Raw genomic sequence first — 14,661 nt, forward strand, 5'->3', positions numbered from 1 at the left:
CTGCTACAACATTTGGGTAGTAGAGTCAGAATGTGGCATAAACAAGACGAAAGCATAGATTAATCCCACCTCGTATCACTGATTCAGGGTGCTGGTGGAGGTGTAATGATGTGAGGGGTATTTCTTGGCATATTTTGGGCTCCCTAGAGCTTTCCAGAGTATCACTGCTGATCACATCCATTCCTTTGGGACCACAGTGTGCCCATCTTCTGATGGCTGCTTCCAGCAGAACAATGCACCATGTCAGAAAGCTGAAATGATCTAACACTGGTTTCTTGACCATGACAGTGAGCTCACTGCATTCAAATGGCCTCCACAGTTAAGCCAATAAACGACCTCTGGGATGTGGTGGAACAGGGCATTCACATCATGGATGTGTTGCCAACAAATATGGAGCATTGTGAGATGCTATCATGCCAAAGTGGAGCAAATTTCCAGCATCTTGTTGAATCTATGCCATGAAGAATTTTGCAGCTCTGAATAGAAAAGAGGCAATTTTTTACCAAAGTGGCCAGTGAGTGTATTTTACCATCTTTCTTGTCCAAAACTTTAGCTCTTATTTTATGCTTTAATTAATACATAAGGTCATTAACTTTCACTTAATAAAGGCAGACACGTAAACAGCTTCACTGGCACAACACTCGAAGGAGTCTGAACAGCTCCGATGAAAAACACTGTCACAAAAAGAAAAGGGATTGCAATTTAATAACAAAAAGATCAACCATAAATCAGAAAAAGAAAATTCTTCTAAATCAATATAGCAATGACCTTCAAGTAAAGAAAAATGTCTGAAAAGACTAAATGTCAAACAGATGCAAAGCTAAAACTAAAAGCTAAAGACTAAAGAAGAAGGGTGAAAATTATACACCAGAGACTGCTGAGAAAGGTCAAGTTTTGAAATGTCTAGAGTGACAAAGCAGCTCGGCTCTGACAGCTGTACACAGGAGGGAGCAGTCAGGTGACGATGGGGGAGTGGGCGAGGCGGGGTGGTTGGGCAAGAAGGGTCAAAGAAAAGTTAATGAGCAAACTTTAGATGATTCGTATTAAATTTACCCCGAGAGACGAACAATAAGTGAAAGTTTTAATGCACAACTTTTAAATATGAATCTTAATTCTTGGATGTAATACCCATGAAATGACACCCAGCACGCTGACTACTTGAAAAATGATGCATATGAGATAAAATTAATCAAATAACACTGGTGCACCCCAGTGGAGTGCATAATTAATTTTTCAGTTTAAACAGTGAAATCATCTCATTTTGAAAGTATAAAATCCAGCATATTTGCCTGGATCCACACACTGACTGTTCTGTGTGATATCAAGCTACAAGCATGTGATATGGGATTGGAACAATGATGTAATGATGAGACGCTTTTTTTCTCCTCCTTCTTCTTATCATAGGCTAATAGTTGGGTTTTCTTTTTTGACTGTGCTACTGGAATACAGGGTGAAAAACAAATGTGTGATTCACAGAAAGGAGAAACTGGAAAGAAAGACTGATGCATTATGTGAAGCAGTGGAAAAGCTTGCCTTATTTTCCTATTCTGTGCATCAGCCTAGTGTTATACTTCCACAAGGTGAGATATAACAAAAAATGAAAACATCAAATTGCTCCCAGTGTGATCTTTTCATTTGGAGAACCCGTATCTTCAGCGTCCCTTTAATAACTACTGTACGAATGCTTGATGATTTTTCTGGGATGTTGAAAGCTTGTAAAAGTGGGTGCACGATTTGTACTGTTCCAGTTATAATGTTCTGTTTATGGTGTGAAACCTGACATCTAATACAGCTTTTTAAAGAGTCTTGTCATGGTTTGCAGACCCAAAGAGGACAAACATCTAAGATTTCCTAATCTTGAGTTTAATACTGTCTGATAATAATCTTAGTGTCTGTAATAGGCTCAAATATCTTGGACATCTTATTACAGATCAAATGACGGGTATGGATATTGCACAAGAAAAACCCCCACTTATCAAATTTAAGACTTTAATAAACCACAATTATCAGCTGTCGAGACAATTTTCACAGTTTAAAGACTTTTTATTTATTTCTTTTTTTGTGCTTATTTTACTTGATCTTTGTTTTTACTTTGTGACTTTGCGGGTCAACATGCTGGAAGCAGCCATCAGAAGATGGGTTCACTGTAGTCATGAAGGGATGGAGATGCTCAGCAATAATACTCACGTAGCTGCGGTGCTTAAACAAAGCTCAGATGTTAGTAAGGGTGTTCTGGCAAAGAAATGTCTCCACACCATTACACCAGCAGCAGCAGCATGACCCAATGATATAAGGCTGGCAGGATCCATGCTTGCAAGCTGTTTACGCCAGATTCTGACCCTATCATCTGGAAATTGCAGCAGAAATCAAAACTCATCAGAGCAGACAACATTTTCCAATCGTCTGTTGCCCAGTTTTGGTGAACCCATGTGAACTGTACTCTCTGTTGTCTGTTCTTAGGTGTGGCACCTGGTGTAGACTTCTGCTGCTGAAGCTTATACGCTTGAAAGTTTGACGTTTGTGTATTTAGAGATTTAGACCTGCTTTTCTGCTCTCCTATCAGCTTCTCCGTAAACCCTACTGATGGTTGTGTGGTCAAATTCTAGCAGATCAGACAAGTCACCTACAAAAGTTTTATGTTCAAAAACTTGAACATCACACTTAAATCATCTTAAATTATCCGCCCCTCCCATTCTGATGCTCACTTTGAACTTCCGCAGGTCTTGGCCGTGTCTACATGCATACATGCATTCAGTTGCTGCTGTATAACTGGCGGGTTATATATTTATAAAATCCAAAGCCAATTACAGACCCACAGAAGACATATAAAGTTAAATGCGTGTGTAAAATCGGAGCCTTCCGGGTCGGGAAATACTGAATGTTTTCATGCTCGCTGACTGCTGAAAAGCTTTGAATAAACTGTACGAGTGCCATGAGCTTTCCCACATCCGTGTCCCTCTGGCAGTCACTCGTCATCATCCAGTTCGCTGGACCTTTAAAATTCTTGCAACGTAATTACGTCCAGCGCTACGTTCCTTATCGTTTCAGCCCCCTATTGGAGCAGCCCTTTGAGCCTATAGCCAATCAGAGGACAGGAACCAGGAGGGCACTGATTGCAAATACGGAAATACAGTGAGAGCATCCGCGTCGTTATATTTACCTTTCATCTCAGGCAGTTTAAGAGTTTGTGATTAAAAGGAGACTGTGCACAAAGCACGTATTTTTCCCCGCGCTATGGATTTGTTGTCGCTTCTGTCATGGGCCTGCATCGTGTTCACAGTCGGGATGTTCTCGACTGGACTGTAAGTTAAAATGATCGTTAATTGCATGCATCTATGTTTTATCTTACTTCCTGTTCTAACTTTGTAAGGATGGGAGAAAGTACGAAGAAAGCAAGATCCCACTGAGACAGGATGGAGATTTTCTGAACTGCTTGCACTTGGTAGCATCACAACAACTTTATAGTGAAGGAATGCGAGAAAGTACTAACACTGAACATGGAGTTATTGGTTTAAATTGCTATTAGCATCTCCAGCCTATTCTTTTGTTTTTTATTCTTTCTGTGTGTGTGTGTATGTGCATGCGTGTGTGTGTGTGTTTCTAGGACCGACCTGAAAAAGATGCGAGAATCCAAAAGTACAGACAATATCCAGTTTCTCCCTTTCCTCACCACGTGCCTCAAGTGAGTTTCTCTTTCCGCTTTTGCATAATTCACTGTGATGCATCATCACTAATGTTCCTGTTGTTTCTATAGTAACCTTGGTTGGATGTATTATGGGATTCTGAAGAGAGATCAGACGATTATCCTGGTCAACATCATTGGTGCTCTTCTCCAGATACTTTACATCATCATGTACTTCCGCTACACGAAGCAGAGGGTCAGCATAGTCAGACCTGTCATAAAGCGCTCTCCTTACTTGCAGCTGGATCTTTAATTTATCTGTCTCTGTATTTGTTGGTTTCAGAGGTTAGTGTCCTCCCAGACCCTCGCAGCAGGGATTGTACTGATCTGCGGTTGGCTCTACTTCACCATGTTTCTTACTGATGGAGACATTCGTCTCAGCCAGCTGGGACTCACCTGCAGCGTGGTCACTGTCAGCATGTACCTGTCACCGCTCACCGACCTGGTACAATTCACACCACAGACAAACACAACATACAGGCAGCGTGTAGAACGTCGCCTGTGTTTGTTTTCTCTCACTGAACTGAATAATATTTCAGAACATGATCTGGAAATCAGTTACATTTGGATGATAGTACCTAAAAACTCACCTTAATGAGTTTTATATTGTAAAGGTAAAACTTTTAGTAGTAGAGAGAAAATCCTGCTAACAACAGCAAGGGTGGGGAGGAAGAACTGTCTTTTTAACAGGAAGACATCACACAGCAAGCGAGTCGATTTGCACAATACTGCGAATCGCTTCCTATGTTGATGCAGCTTAAGGGCTCCGGGCCTAATTATAATCTTTATCAAAAAGTGAAGTTTATTTTTATTTTTAGCACATTTAAAAACAACAAAAGTGCTTTACGAATAAAGTAATCAAATTGGATAAAACCGAGTTAATGACACAGTTAAAAAAAGGAAACCCGAATTTAAAAGAAGCACATTTAAAAGTACTCAGAACTCATTTTGATTTAAAAGCCAAACAAATTTTTTTTTTTAAAAAGGAAAGTTTAATCTTAAAGGTAAAGAGGGTGTCTGTCTCTTCAACCCAAACTGGGAGCTGATTCCACAGAAGAGCATCTTAAAAGCTGAGGAATCTGTCTCCCATTCTACTTTTAAATGCTCCAGGAACCCGGCTGGTTTAGCTCAGTGCATTGAGGCAAGGCAAGGCGAGGCAAGTTTATTTGTATAGCACAATTCAACAACAAGGTGATTCAAAGTGCTTTACAGAGACATTAGAAACAAAAACAAATAAAAAGCATGATTTAAAATTGATTAAAACAAGCAAACAAACAAACTAACTAATTAACAAACAAACAAACAAAACATTATATAAAATCAAAAGAGATAAAATCAGAACAGTAGATAAAATCATTAGTTAAAATGTAAGTTTTGAAATTTAAGCTTAAGTGTGGATTTGGTGTTTTATTCAAATGCAGCTGAGAACAGGTAGAGCAGGCAACCCATACGGCTGAGAGCGGTCAGCCTGGGTTCAAGTCCGACCCGCGGCCGCATGTCTCTCCCCTTCTCGCTGTCCTTTCTTCACTGCACTGAAGAAGGCCAAAAAAAGTATTTAAAAAATGCCCCAGGAACCACAAGTAAGCTAGCAGTCTGTGAGGAAGATATGATGAGGCTTGATCATTTAGAACTTTCACATGAGGAGATGGCATTTTAATTAAACTTTGGATTCAACACGGAGCCGCTGAAAAACATATAATATTTTTCATTTTACTCATAGCAATATTGCAAAGACTAAAGAAAGCAATGTTATTTGTTTAACGTACATGGTATTTGTTTAATGTGCACGGTTGAAGGCAATGTCCTGGTAAGGAATGACTCTAAGATTCCTCACAGTGTTACTACAGGCCAAAGTAAAGCCATCCAGAGCTTAGTGTGAAACCTCAGCGTTTTTCAAATGAAGTAGAATCAGAAAATGACTTGCCAAAAATATTTATAAAAACTAGTGTGCATATGGGGATAATTAATAGCATACCAAACGGATACTATTTTTGTTCAGTTAATGAAGTCAGTTTGCAGTTTGCTGCTTCATTTCCAGTAAATGGTGATGGGCTTAGCTGGTAAATGTTTTTTGGTTTTGTTTTCACTTTTGTTTTGTTTTGGTTTTCCATCCTTTCCAGTTTAGCCTGTCCTATATGTTACTACATAATTCTCATATCCATTAATTACATTTTTCAGGACATAATAAAAACACTAGATTGGGGGGAAATTAATTTTTGCTAAAAGCCATATGAGAAACTGGGACTGCTGTATAGGGCTGCACCAATAAGCTTATAAAGATATACAATTAGTATTGAGTTCAAATTTTGGACCCCTCAAAAACAGTCCCAGTTTCTGTTGGGAAAATTAATTCCCTTCCTCTGCACTATATAAAGTCAGCCACTGGGGGCAAAAGTCATTTTGTAAAGTAATTTTTTTTAATCTCCCCACAAACTCTGAGGTCCTCGAGGAGCCCAGAAATGGGACTGGCTATGAGTCTTAAAAGATTTACATATGCCGATCTTACACATGCTTTCTTAGAGCTTTCTTAGAACTTACCCAAAGGAGGTTCTTGTGATAATGCAAAACCCAGCAGAGTCTGATCAGGTGTTAAACAGTATTTAATCTGCCAGGATCAAAGTCCACGTAACATCTGTTTTCACTGATATGAGAGTCAGTGTCATGTGCTCTGCCTTCTGCACACTCTACCCAGGCAGTACCCTAAATCAAACTGAATATTTACAACAGTGAAGAAGTGTCTCTGTGGTGTCATTATTAACACATTTGGCTAACACGTGAAAGAGCTAAGCCATCAAAGCCTCAGTGGGGGCACCAGTAAGACTTGTATTATGATACAGCATAGCAGATTACGATGAACACCTATCTAAAAACTGGTGCCGTGTCTCCTGATGATACACCCAAGGGGCAGCATTTAAAGGCTAAAGAAGGTTAGTCCCAGGATCGAGCCATGTGGTGTGCCACAGCTATTATAATAATTCTCGTTCAGAGCAACAACAATATCTCTATCCAAACTACTGAAGAACATTTGCACATAAGTCCAGACGTTCCTGTGCTACATGAGAACATCTCAACAATTGGGTGTTACACTAAAAACAGTCATTTGACAGGTGGTTGGATTCAAAAGAACTTTCCTTCAACCAGAGGCATCAGAAAAGTAGATCTTTAAATGCATATATTGTGTGTGCTTTACTGCACACCTCCCCCCTCAACTAAAAGTTAGTAGATGAAAAGTGTCGTAATCAACGAAGTGTTTGATTGGTCGGTCGACCTCCACAGTGAACTCAGAATGATGACACTCGCTCGCACATGGACAGTGTCAGTTTCATGTCTTGTGCCTGCAGTTAATAGATTAGAAATGTCAGGCAGGAAATCTAAAGGGTTGAGAGGGTAAAGAACAGCCCCACGAAGCAAATACTCCTCTACTACGTGCCAACCTCAAACAGCATAGTATACTATTTGAAACTTGAAACTCCACTAGTAGCGGACTCCTTGCTGGTTGTTGCCGCTCATTCAGAATCATTATTGCTTTTTCCATTAACAGGCAGCCCACACAGTGCTTGCCCTTGTACAATTCATATATTATAGGCTTGTTAGTGTGGTCATATTTTTCTTTAATGTAGCACAGCATTAATGGTGTTACATTGTTTCTTATTCTTTGAACTCAAATTATTTGTGAGTCACTTCAAACATTTATTTAAAAGATTCTATTGAACCTAACCTTGCAGCAGCGAGTTAAATAATCAGTTGAACTAATGGCTGCTACTAGGAAGATTTTTGTTTGGGTAAACCTTTTTGCAATATAGACTTACTGGACAATTTATGAGGTACCCCTTGCTACTTTTCCCTTTAGAACTGCCTTAATTCTTCATGGTATAGATTCAACAGGGTGCTGGAAATACTCCTCTGAGATCTTTCTCCATATTGACATGTTAGCATCACACAGTTGCTGCAGATTTGTTGGTTTCACATCTGTGATGTACTATTGGTTTGAGATCTGGTGACTGTGAGTACAGTGAACTCATTGTCATCTTTAAGAAAGCAATTTGAGATGATTTAAACTTTGTGGCATGGAGTGTTATACTGCTGGAAGCAGCCATGGGCACACTGTGATCATAAAGGTGGTCAGCAACAATACTCAGGCAGGCTGTGGCGATTAAATCCTTAATTGATTCCAAGGTGGCCAGAGGGTACAAGAAAGTCTCCCCTACACTGTTATACCCCCACCAGCTTGAACCTTTGACATAAGGTTCGACATGTTTTACATTTAAAGATATTCTTCTGCGTGCCTTGGTTGTAATGGGTGTTGCCTTCTTATCAGCCCAAATCAGTCTGTCCATTCTCCTGACATCAACAAGGCACTCAGAGAAAATATCCAGTCAGCGGGAATTTTCTTTCTCATACCATTCAAGCCTTAGAGATGGTTGTTTGGGAAAATCCAAGAAGATCAGCAGAGTCTGAAATATTCAGACCACCCTGTCTGGCACCAACAACCATGCCATATTCAAAGTCACTTAAATCACCTTTCTTCCCCACTGTGATGCTCAGTTTGAACTTCAGCAGTCATGTTGATAATGTCTGCGTGGGTAAATACACTGAGTTGCTACGATATGATTGGTTGGTTAGATGTTTGCGTTAATAAGCATTTATATAGGTGTATCTAATATAGTGGCAGGTGATTGTGTACATGCATTACATAGTACCCTCACTGTATTCATGATAACACTGATTGTGTTTAGTATCTACAATAGGAACCTCATATCTTCTCATTTCCTGAACATGTTCCTCGTTGAACCCACTGCACTGGCAGCAGCTGCTCACTTTAATTCATCTGCTCACATCATCTCAGTCTGCATGTGCAGCTATGCAGTGAAGGGATAAATCCCCTGTTCTCGCTCTTTCCTTTTGTCACTGTATTTGATCTTCTGGTTCAGTCTTCTATCCTGTTCGTCTCCTTCCCTCCATCTGCCTCACAGCACCGAATGACCCCCAGTCAGCTTCCTGCCTTTCTTTCCCTCATCTGTCTTCCTGTTATTCCCAGTTTCTGTCTTGTGTGTTCCCTGGCCCTTTGGTTCCATTATGTTTTCTGCTTAAAGTTTATATAAAATGATGTAGGCACTGCACAAATGACTTAAAATCCAAAGCTGCCTGCTTAAATGTCATTTTTGTTTTTTTAAATTACAGGTTGGGAATGTGGTGAAATTTCTAAGCCATAATTGAATTTAAAAAAAAAACTCCAACAAGCAGCCAGATAATGTATACTTTAAACTAACCCAGAGGACAACTAAATATATTGTGAAAGTAAAACAAAGCTATAAATGTAAATTTACTGCCTAAGCTCTTAATTTAAAACACTCATAGGTTTCCTTTGCCCTGAGTTATCAACACTTTAGTTAAGTTCTCTTTTGGGTTTCAGTACCTTCAAATAAAATGGAGTACAGTGTGTCATCTGACCACTTTAGAAGTACCCAGTGTTTATATCACTTCCAAATGGCCCCTTTTAAAAGCAGCATGAAGAGTCTGCCAGTCATAAAGTGGCACACGACACAATAGTTAAAATGTGGGCAAAGCAGTGCACACTTACTCCTTCCGGCATTGGAAGTGTGTGACAATGTAGCTGTGGGAACGTCTATAGAGAGCACTTCTGAAGAGGCATGCTGGTATGTTGATATTTGAATAGAGTAATTCTCTCTCTCAGGGGTCATCACTGAAGGCACCTTTCATGTAGCAGTTGGTAATTCGATCCCTTGTAAATATTAAAAACTGTAATAATCCAGCTTTGAAGTGTATGTTAATGGCATCCCTCCTCCTCTCTGCCTTTGCAGGTAGAGATCGTGCGTAGTGGTAACGTGCAGTGCTTGTCCTTCCCTCTGACTGTAGCCACCTTCTTCACTTCAACCTCCTGGGTCTTCTACGGCCTTCAGCTGAGCGACTACTATATTGTGGTAAGACATCATGAAAAAACACTTGCATACCTGTAAGCTCAGCTGTCAGTGCTGTGTGAGGATTGAAGCGATAACATGTTTTTTCTTCTTCTTCTTCCTTGTTTTGCTTGTTTTCCAGGTTCCAAACACACCGGGTATTTTCACTAGCCTCATCAGATTTTATCTATTTTGGAAATTTGCGTCAGTCAATCAAGGTTCGCCTTCCTACAAACCCGTGCACATATGATGTTGACAGTTGAAAAATTCATCTTCACGGATGGACGGTTGGCAACAAAGCTTTAGAGTTACATGTTGGAACAAACTCACCGAGTGACTCGACGTGTAAAGTGTTTTGTTTACTTTTTGGGGGGGAAGAATAATGAGGACTTTTACTCAGCTGAGAGTAAATTTCACGATGTCTTTAATATGATTCAACTGTTACTGTTCTGCGGATAGTTGTTAGACATGTTACTACGTGTCTCTCTCTGTGTCTCTAAGTGCCTTCTTTTAGGTAATGTTTGCCATTAAAGATTTATGTGAATTTTTAGAGGTTAAAAACGTATATATTGTACAGTGGTTAGCACTGTTGCCTCACAGCAGAGAGGTGCTGGTTTGGATGCACTGGCAAGCTGGGGCCTTTCTTGTGGAGTTGATCTTTGGGTGCTCTGGCCTGTTTCCTTCCACAGTCCAGAGATGCACTCATTTGTTTAACTGGGGATTCTAAATTGGCAATAGGTGTGAATGTTTAGTGGGATTTATACCTCTGATTTATATCTACTCCATAACGTCATAATCACAAACTCTTCTTAAACCCTGCACCCTAACCAATGTACACCTCCCTAGAAATGTAATGTAAAATGTGATGCCAATTATTGAACCAACTGGAAGAGAATGGATAAGCTCAAAACTAAAAGTTTACTGCCAACTAGTGTATTGGAGGTGAAATTGCAGACTTCTGCGGGCACACTACACAGAAGTACGAATGCTAACAGCAGCGTTAGCCAATTGCTTAGGCTATGCTGTTTTATGTTTTAGACTCTGAAGTATAAATTAAGCTTTTTCCCTGCGATAGACTGGCGACCTCTTCAGGGTGTACCTCATCTCTCACATATGACAGTCTCCAGCTTCCCTGAAAGCCTGAATGGATATATAACAGCACATGCAGTTTGTTACAGTTATATTTAAAAAAAGGGAAAATATTGTAAAGGAAGAAATTTATGTCCATTTTCTGCTGGACAAACAATGTGTTTTATCATTAAATAATGAAAGGTGCCATATCAATAAAAATTTTTTACCGTAACTGTCACTGTCTGCTGTTTTTTTTCTCCTTGCTGAGGCTGTACTTGACCCTTTGAAGTAGAGGAATTTGTGCTTTAGTTTGGAGGTTTTGTTTTGGGTTCAGTAACGAGCTTTCATGCATGTGACGAGGTAAGTGTGTATGATTGGAGTGGCAGTGCAGGAGAGACAAAAGCCTGTTTGATGGTGCAGCAGTGCGAATGAGCTTGTTTGTGTGAGCCTGTTGATTTAGTGAGGGCAGCGGTGGGAAAGGCTATGGCAGAGATTCTCATCCTCAGTGTGTGTGTGTGTGTGTGCGCATGAATGCTACTTGGACCGCTCTTCCTGAGCTCAAAGAGCTTGCCCCTGACAGAGAACACACATGCACAACAACAAGACAGTATTGTGTTGGAAGCTGAGTGTTATGTAGAGGCAAAGAGAAGACTGGAGGTGGGAGATAAATGAGATATACTTGAAAGAAACGTGGGGGAAATATAAGCAGCAGGTGAAAAAACAACAAGAAAGGATGTATAAATGAGATGGAGGTAGTAAAGCGTGGGAAAAGAATAAAGGAATTTCACGGATAAATTTAGGTTTTGCTTCTAATAGGTTGTAATTATGTAGCACAGTTCTTTAAGTATTGTTTGCTAGTATTTCATGGAGAGACACAACAAGGACATGTGCATAGAGTGTCTTTACCCCTCCATCAGCGCTCTGATTTCCTTTTTTTAAGTCCAGTTTTGACCTTTATGAATCAATTTGGCCTTTGTATCGTATTGTCTGTCGGATCTCTATCTAGGAATTCAGTTTTTCTTGTTTTTGTTTCCCTAATGCAATCGATACACAACTAGAGATAACAGCACACATTCTCAGACAGTCTCTCCAAAACATTCATGGTGCTGTTATTGATTGTACATGCAAAAGGTGGCAGAATTAGTTTTGTAGAGAATAAGAAAACAGATTGAAGGTGAAGTTAATATCCTCCCTATTTTCTCACATCTGTACATTTGGCTAAATGCTCAGTAATGTGACTGTTGCAGAAATGGCCTGATACATAACGCCCCCTCACTGCTCGCTAAGAAGCTCTTAAATAAATGCTTTATCACGATAAGTAATTTAACCTGTGGTCAGGAACAATTAAGTAAATAAAGCAAATACAATTTTATTCAAGATAAAAATAATATTACAGTCCTTTACAATGAAATGCTAAAATAAAGACAGAAAAAAGTCTCCTTTCATCCTCAGCCTTGTATTTTGCACAGCCAGCAGGTCCTGATCACATGACCTCAGGGATCTGCTTTGAATGCATTGATGTAAAAGTTCACTGATGTAAACTGATGCTTGTCCATGCTTAGCTCTAGAAGTCAAAAGTGAATCTGGATCTCACAACAGTGTGATTCGAGTGTTCATTACTTTAGGCACAAATCTCTTTAGGAGACAAAAACATTTGACTTATTTGTTTTTATTTATATTAAAATAGCATAATAATCTATGCAAGATTTGTAACTTAGAAACATCTTAGGCCTTTAAAGAAACACATAACGTTCACGTAAACGAGAACGAACATCTTGTAGATTTGCTGGAACATAGATAAGTTCGGAGGCGTGGTCCGGCTCCTGAAATTCAGATACTTTATTTTCAATTGTGCTTTTTTTTTTCATTTCATTGCAGTCCACTAAACTTTAAAAAAGTCTTCTTCAATATGTAGCAATTCCATGAATGTCAATACATGTTAAAATATACAACTTTACAGTATTAAAGAAGTCCTTGTTAGATTTTCTCTCACTTTATAACAGCTCTGAGGTGGTGTAACCAAATCAAGTGTGCTAGGCCCCACTATCACTAACTATATTTCTTCATCCTGTCTGTGCTGTTCTTGCCTTTAACAGTCTAAAAACAGTTTGAGCGTCAGTTATGCTGAGTAGAATTTTACATTAGCTGTACATTAAACCCGTAATGTTTTAATGACCAAGCTTAGTGGCATTTGTAGCAGCAGCCTAAACACCAATAATGAGCCCCTAAAATATGAATGTGAATTAATAAATATACATCTAGTGGTTGACGACACGTTGACTCTGTCTGTCTTCTGTGTAGGCAATCAAACAACGAACACTTAAAGCTCAACAAATCTTAAAGTCACTCAAATTCATCTTATGCTGTGAAACCTTTCAGATCTACAGTGGTTTCCAGGCCTGTCCAAGGTGGACAAAGAAAACCTTCAACATGCAGAAGGTATATAAAACGGTTTGTGTGTCCAAAAAGTTCATCCACTGGGAATCTTTAGTGTATGATGATGTATAATTGATCTGTTTAAAGCAATCCATTCGTTGACATCCCTAAAGTCAAGCTGTTAGAGCTTTTTACTTGTGTGGTAAATTATAAAAACATTATTTTAAAGGAAACCTGTGACAGGATACTGCAGACGAGTGACTCAGAGTTGAACAATAAGTCAGAGTTTTGTGAGTAGAAATTAGTCATGAAGGCTGAAAGGGAAGAAGGGGTATCTTGAGAAACAGTAAATGATGAGTCGTGGAGAAGACAAGGCAATACTGGAAGCTGGAATCATGCTTCTGTATAAAACAGATAGACATCAATAAGACGGAGAAAACAATGGTTGGAGTCAGACTGGCCAGACACACCCCTAATTAGAAACCGTGGCTGTGTTGTGAAGAGACAACGTGTTAAGTGCGAGGCAGGAAATCAAAACACAGACCTCACGCTGATGAGTACACGTCTTTGGTCGGCAGCCAAGTAGTAAAATGAGCTCTATCTTGTGTACATGAGCGCGTTTGTGTGTGTGGTGTAGTAGCGTTGATGAGGAGGGGGTGAGGAGCTGAACAATGAGTACGACTCACAAACAGGATCCCTCTGTTTCCTGTCACAGAGACTGTCTCCTTAAACAACACACACAAGCTGACTCTTGTACTTTTGCCCATGTCCTTTTAAACATAGGCGTATACGCATTGTATATACAGCAACTACAGCATGTTGTGTCTTACACAGACACTCCCACAGCCTCTCCTTCGCAAACACCATGTGTGCATTCAGATGTCTATTTTTGTCGTTACGGGCAAATTTTGATCCGTGGGTTTTGTTTCCCCCGTAATTACACACAACAAAGTCTTTGCTAACATGCAGTCAGCAACCAAACAGTGTGCACACTCAGCATATAAACACACACACACACACAAGGCATACACACAGCACACTGGGAGGTAGTCAGCAGCTTGTGCACTTTCTGCCATCAGTAAAAGCACACCTGTCCCAGCTGCTGTTTTGAAGGGAAGAAGAGGGAAAAAGGAATGTGCTTCTCTCAGTTTTCCTGTGAGCCCCTCACCCTTCCCAACCATCTCTGTTATCCTCCTCCCTTTACTTGTTTATCCAATTATTCTCGTGGTCAGCTACTGTTCTTCCTTTTCTTCTCAATGCTGGCATCTTTTTTTTCTGTCCTCATCTTCATTGTGTGTTTTCCTCTGTCTTTTGCCTCATTGTTTTTCTTACTCACATCTTTGCATTCTTTTGCAGTTTCCCTCCTGCTTTGCATTACACGCCTCGAAATTGTCTCCCTGGCCCCGTGCTCAGATCATCTGCAGTCAGTTCCATGAATCTGACAGTCAAAGATTTATATAGGTTATATAAGCAGAGCAGAAAGGATAAGACTACAAAGAAAAAAAGATGCTGTTGCATTTTCATGCAACAGATCTCATTGACTGGCAGAAGACAACTATAAAATTCACCCGGTTACCAATTATACTGAAACTGTCAGTTACAGTGTTTTTATTG

General features: G+C 39.8%; 1 protein-coding gene across 1 annotated transcript; it reads left to right on the plus strand.

Moving 5' to 3' along the window:
• Nucleotides 1–3,096: 3,096 nt before the first annotated feature.
• Nucleotides 3,097–10,920, plus strand: slc50a1 (solute carrier family 50 member 1). The gene is made up of 6 exons (XM_005936082.3): nucleotides 3,097–3,302; nucleotides 3,605–3,682; nucleotides 3,755–3,878; nucleotides 3,966–4,127; nucleotides 9,505–9,624; nucleotides 9,743–10,920. Exons 1-6 carry the CDS (start codon nucleotides 3,235–3,237, stop codon nucleotides 9,848–9,850), a joined length of 660 nt encoding a protein of 219 aa, XP_005936144.1. The 5' UTR covers nucleotides 3,097–3,234; the 3' UTR covers nucleotides 9,851–10,920.
• The last annotated feature ends 3,741 nt before the right edge of the window (nucleotides 10,921–14,661 follow it).

Source organism: Haplochromis burtoni, unplaced genomic scaffold (assembly GCF_018398535.1).
Source record: "Haplochromis burtoni strain Fernald_Lab_line unplaced genomic scaffold, NCSU_Asbu1 Contig_204, whole genome shotgun sequence".
NCBI lineage: Eukaryota > Metazoa > Chordata > Actinopteri > Cichliformes > Cichlidae > Haplochromis > Haplochromis burtoni.

Coding starts and splice junctions, on each gene's coding strand:
- slc50a1 (XM_005936082.3), top strand. CDS start 3,235: ATGGATTTGTTGTCGCTTCTGTCATGGGCCTGCATCGTGTTCACAGTC. Junction 3,683..3,754: donor TTCCTCACCACGTGCCTCAA/GTGAGTTTCTCT, acceptor TTGTTTCTATAG/TAACCTTGGTTGGATGTATT. Junction 3,879..3,965: donor TCCGCTACACGAAGCAGAGG/GTCAGCATAGTC, acceptor TGTTGGTTTCAG/AGGTTAGTGTCCTCCCAGAC.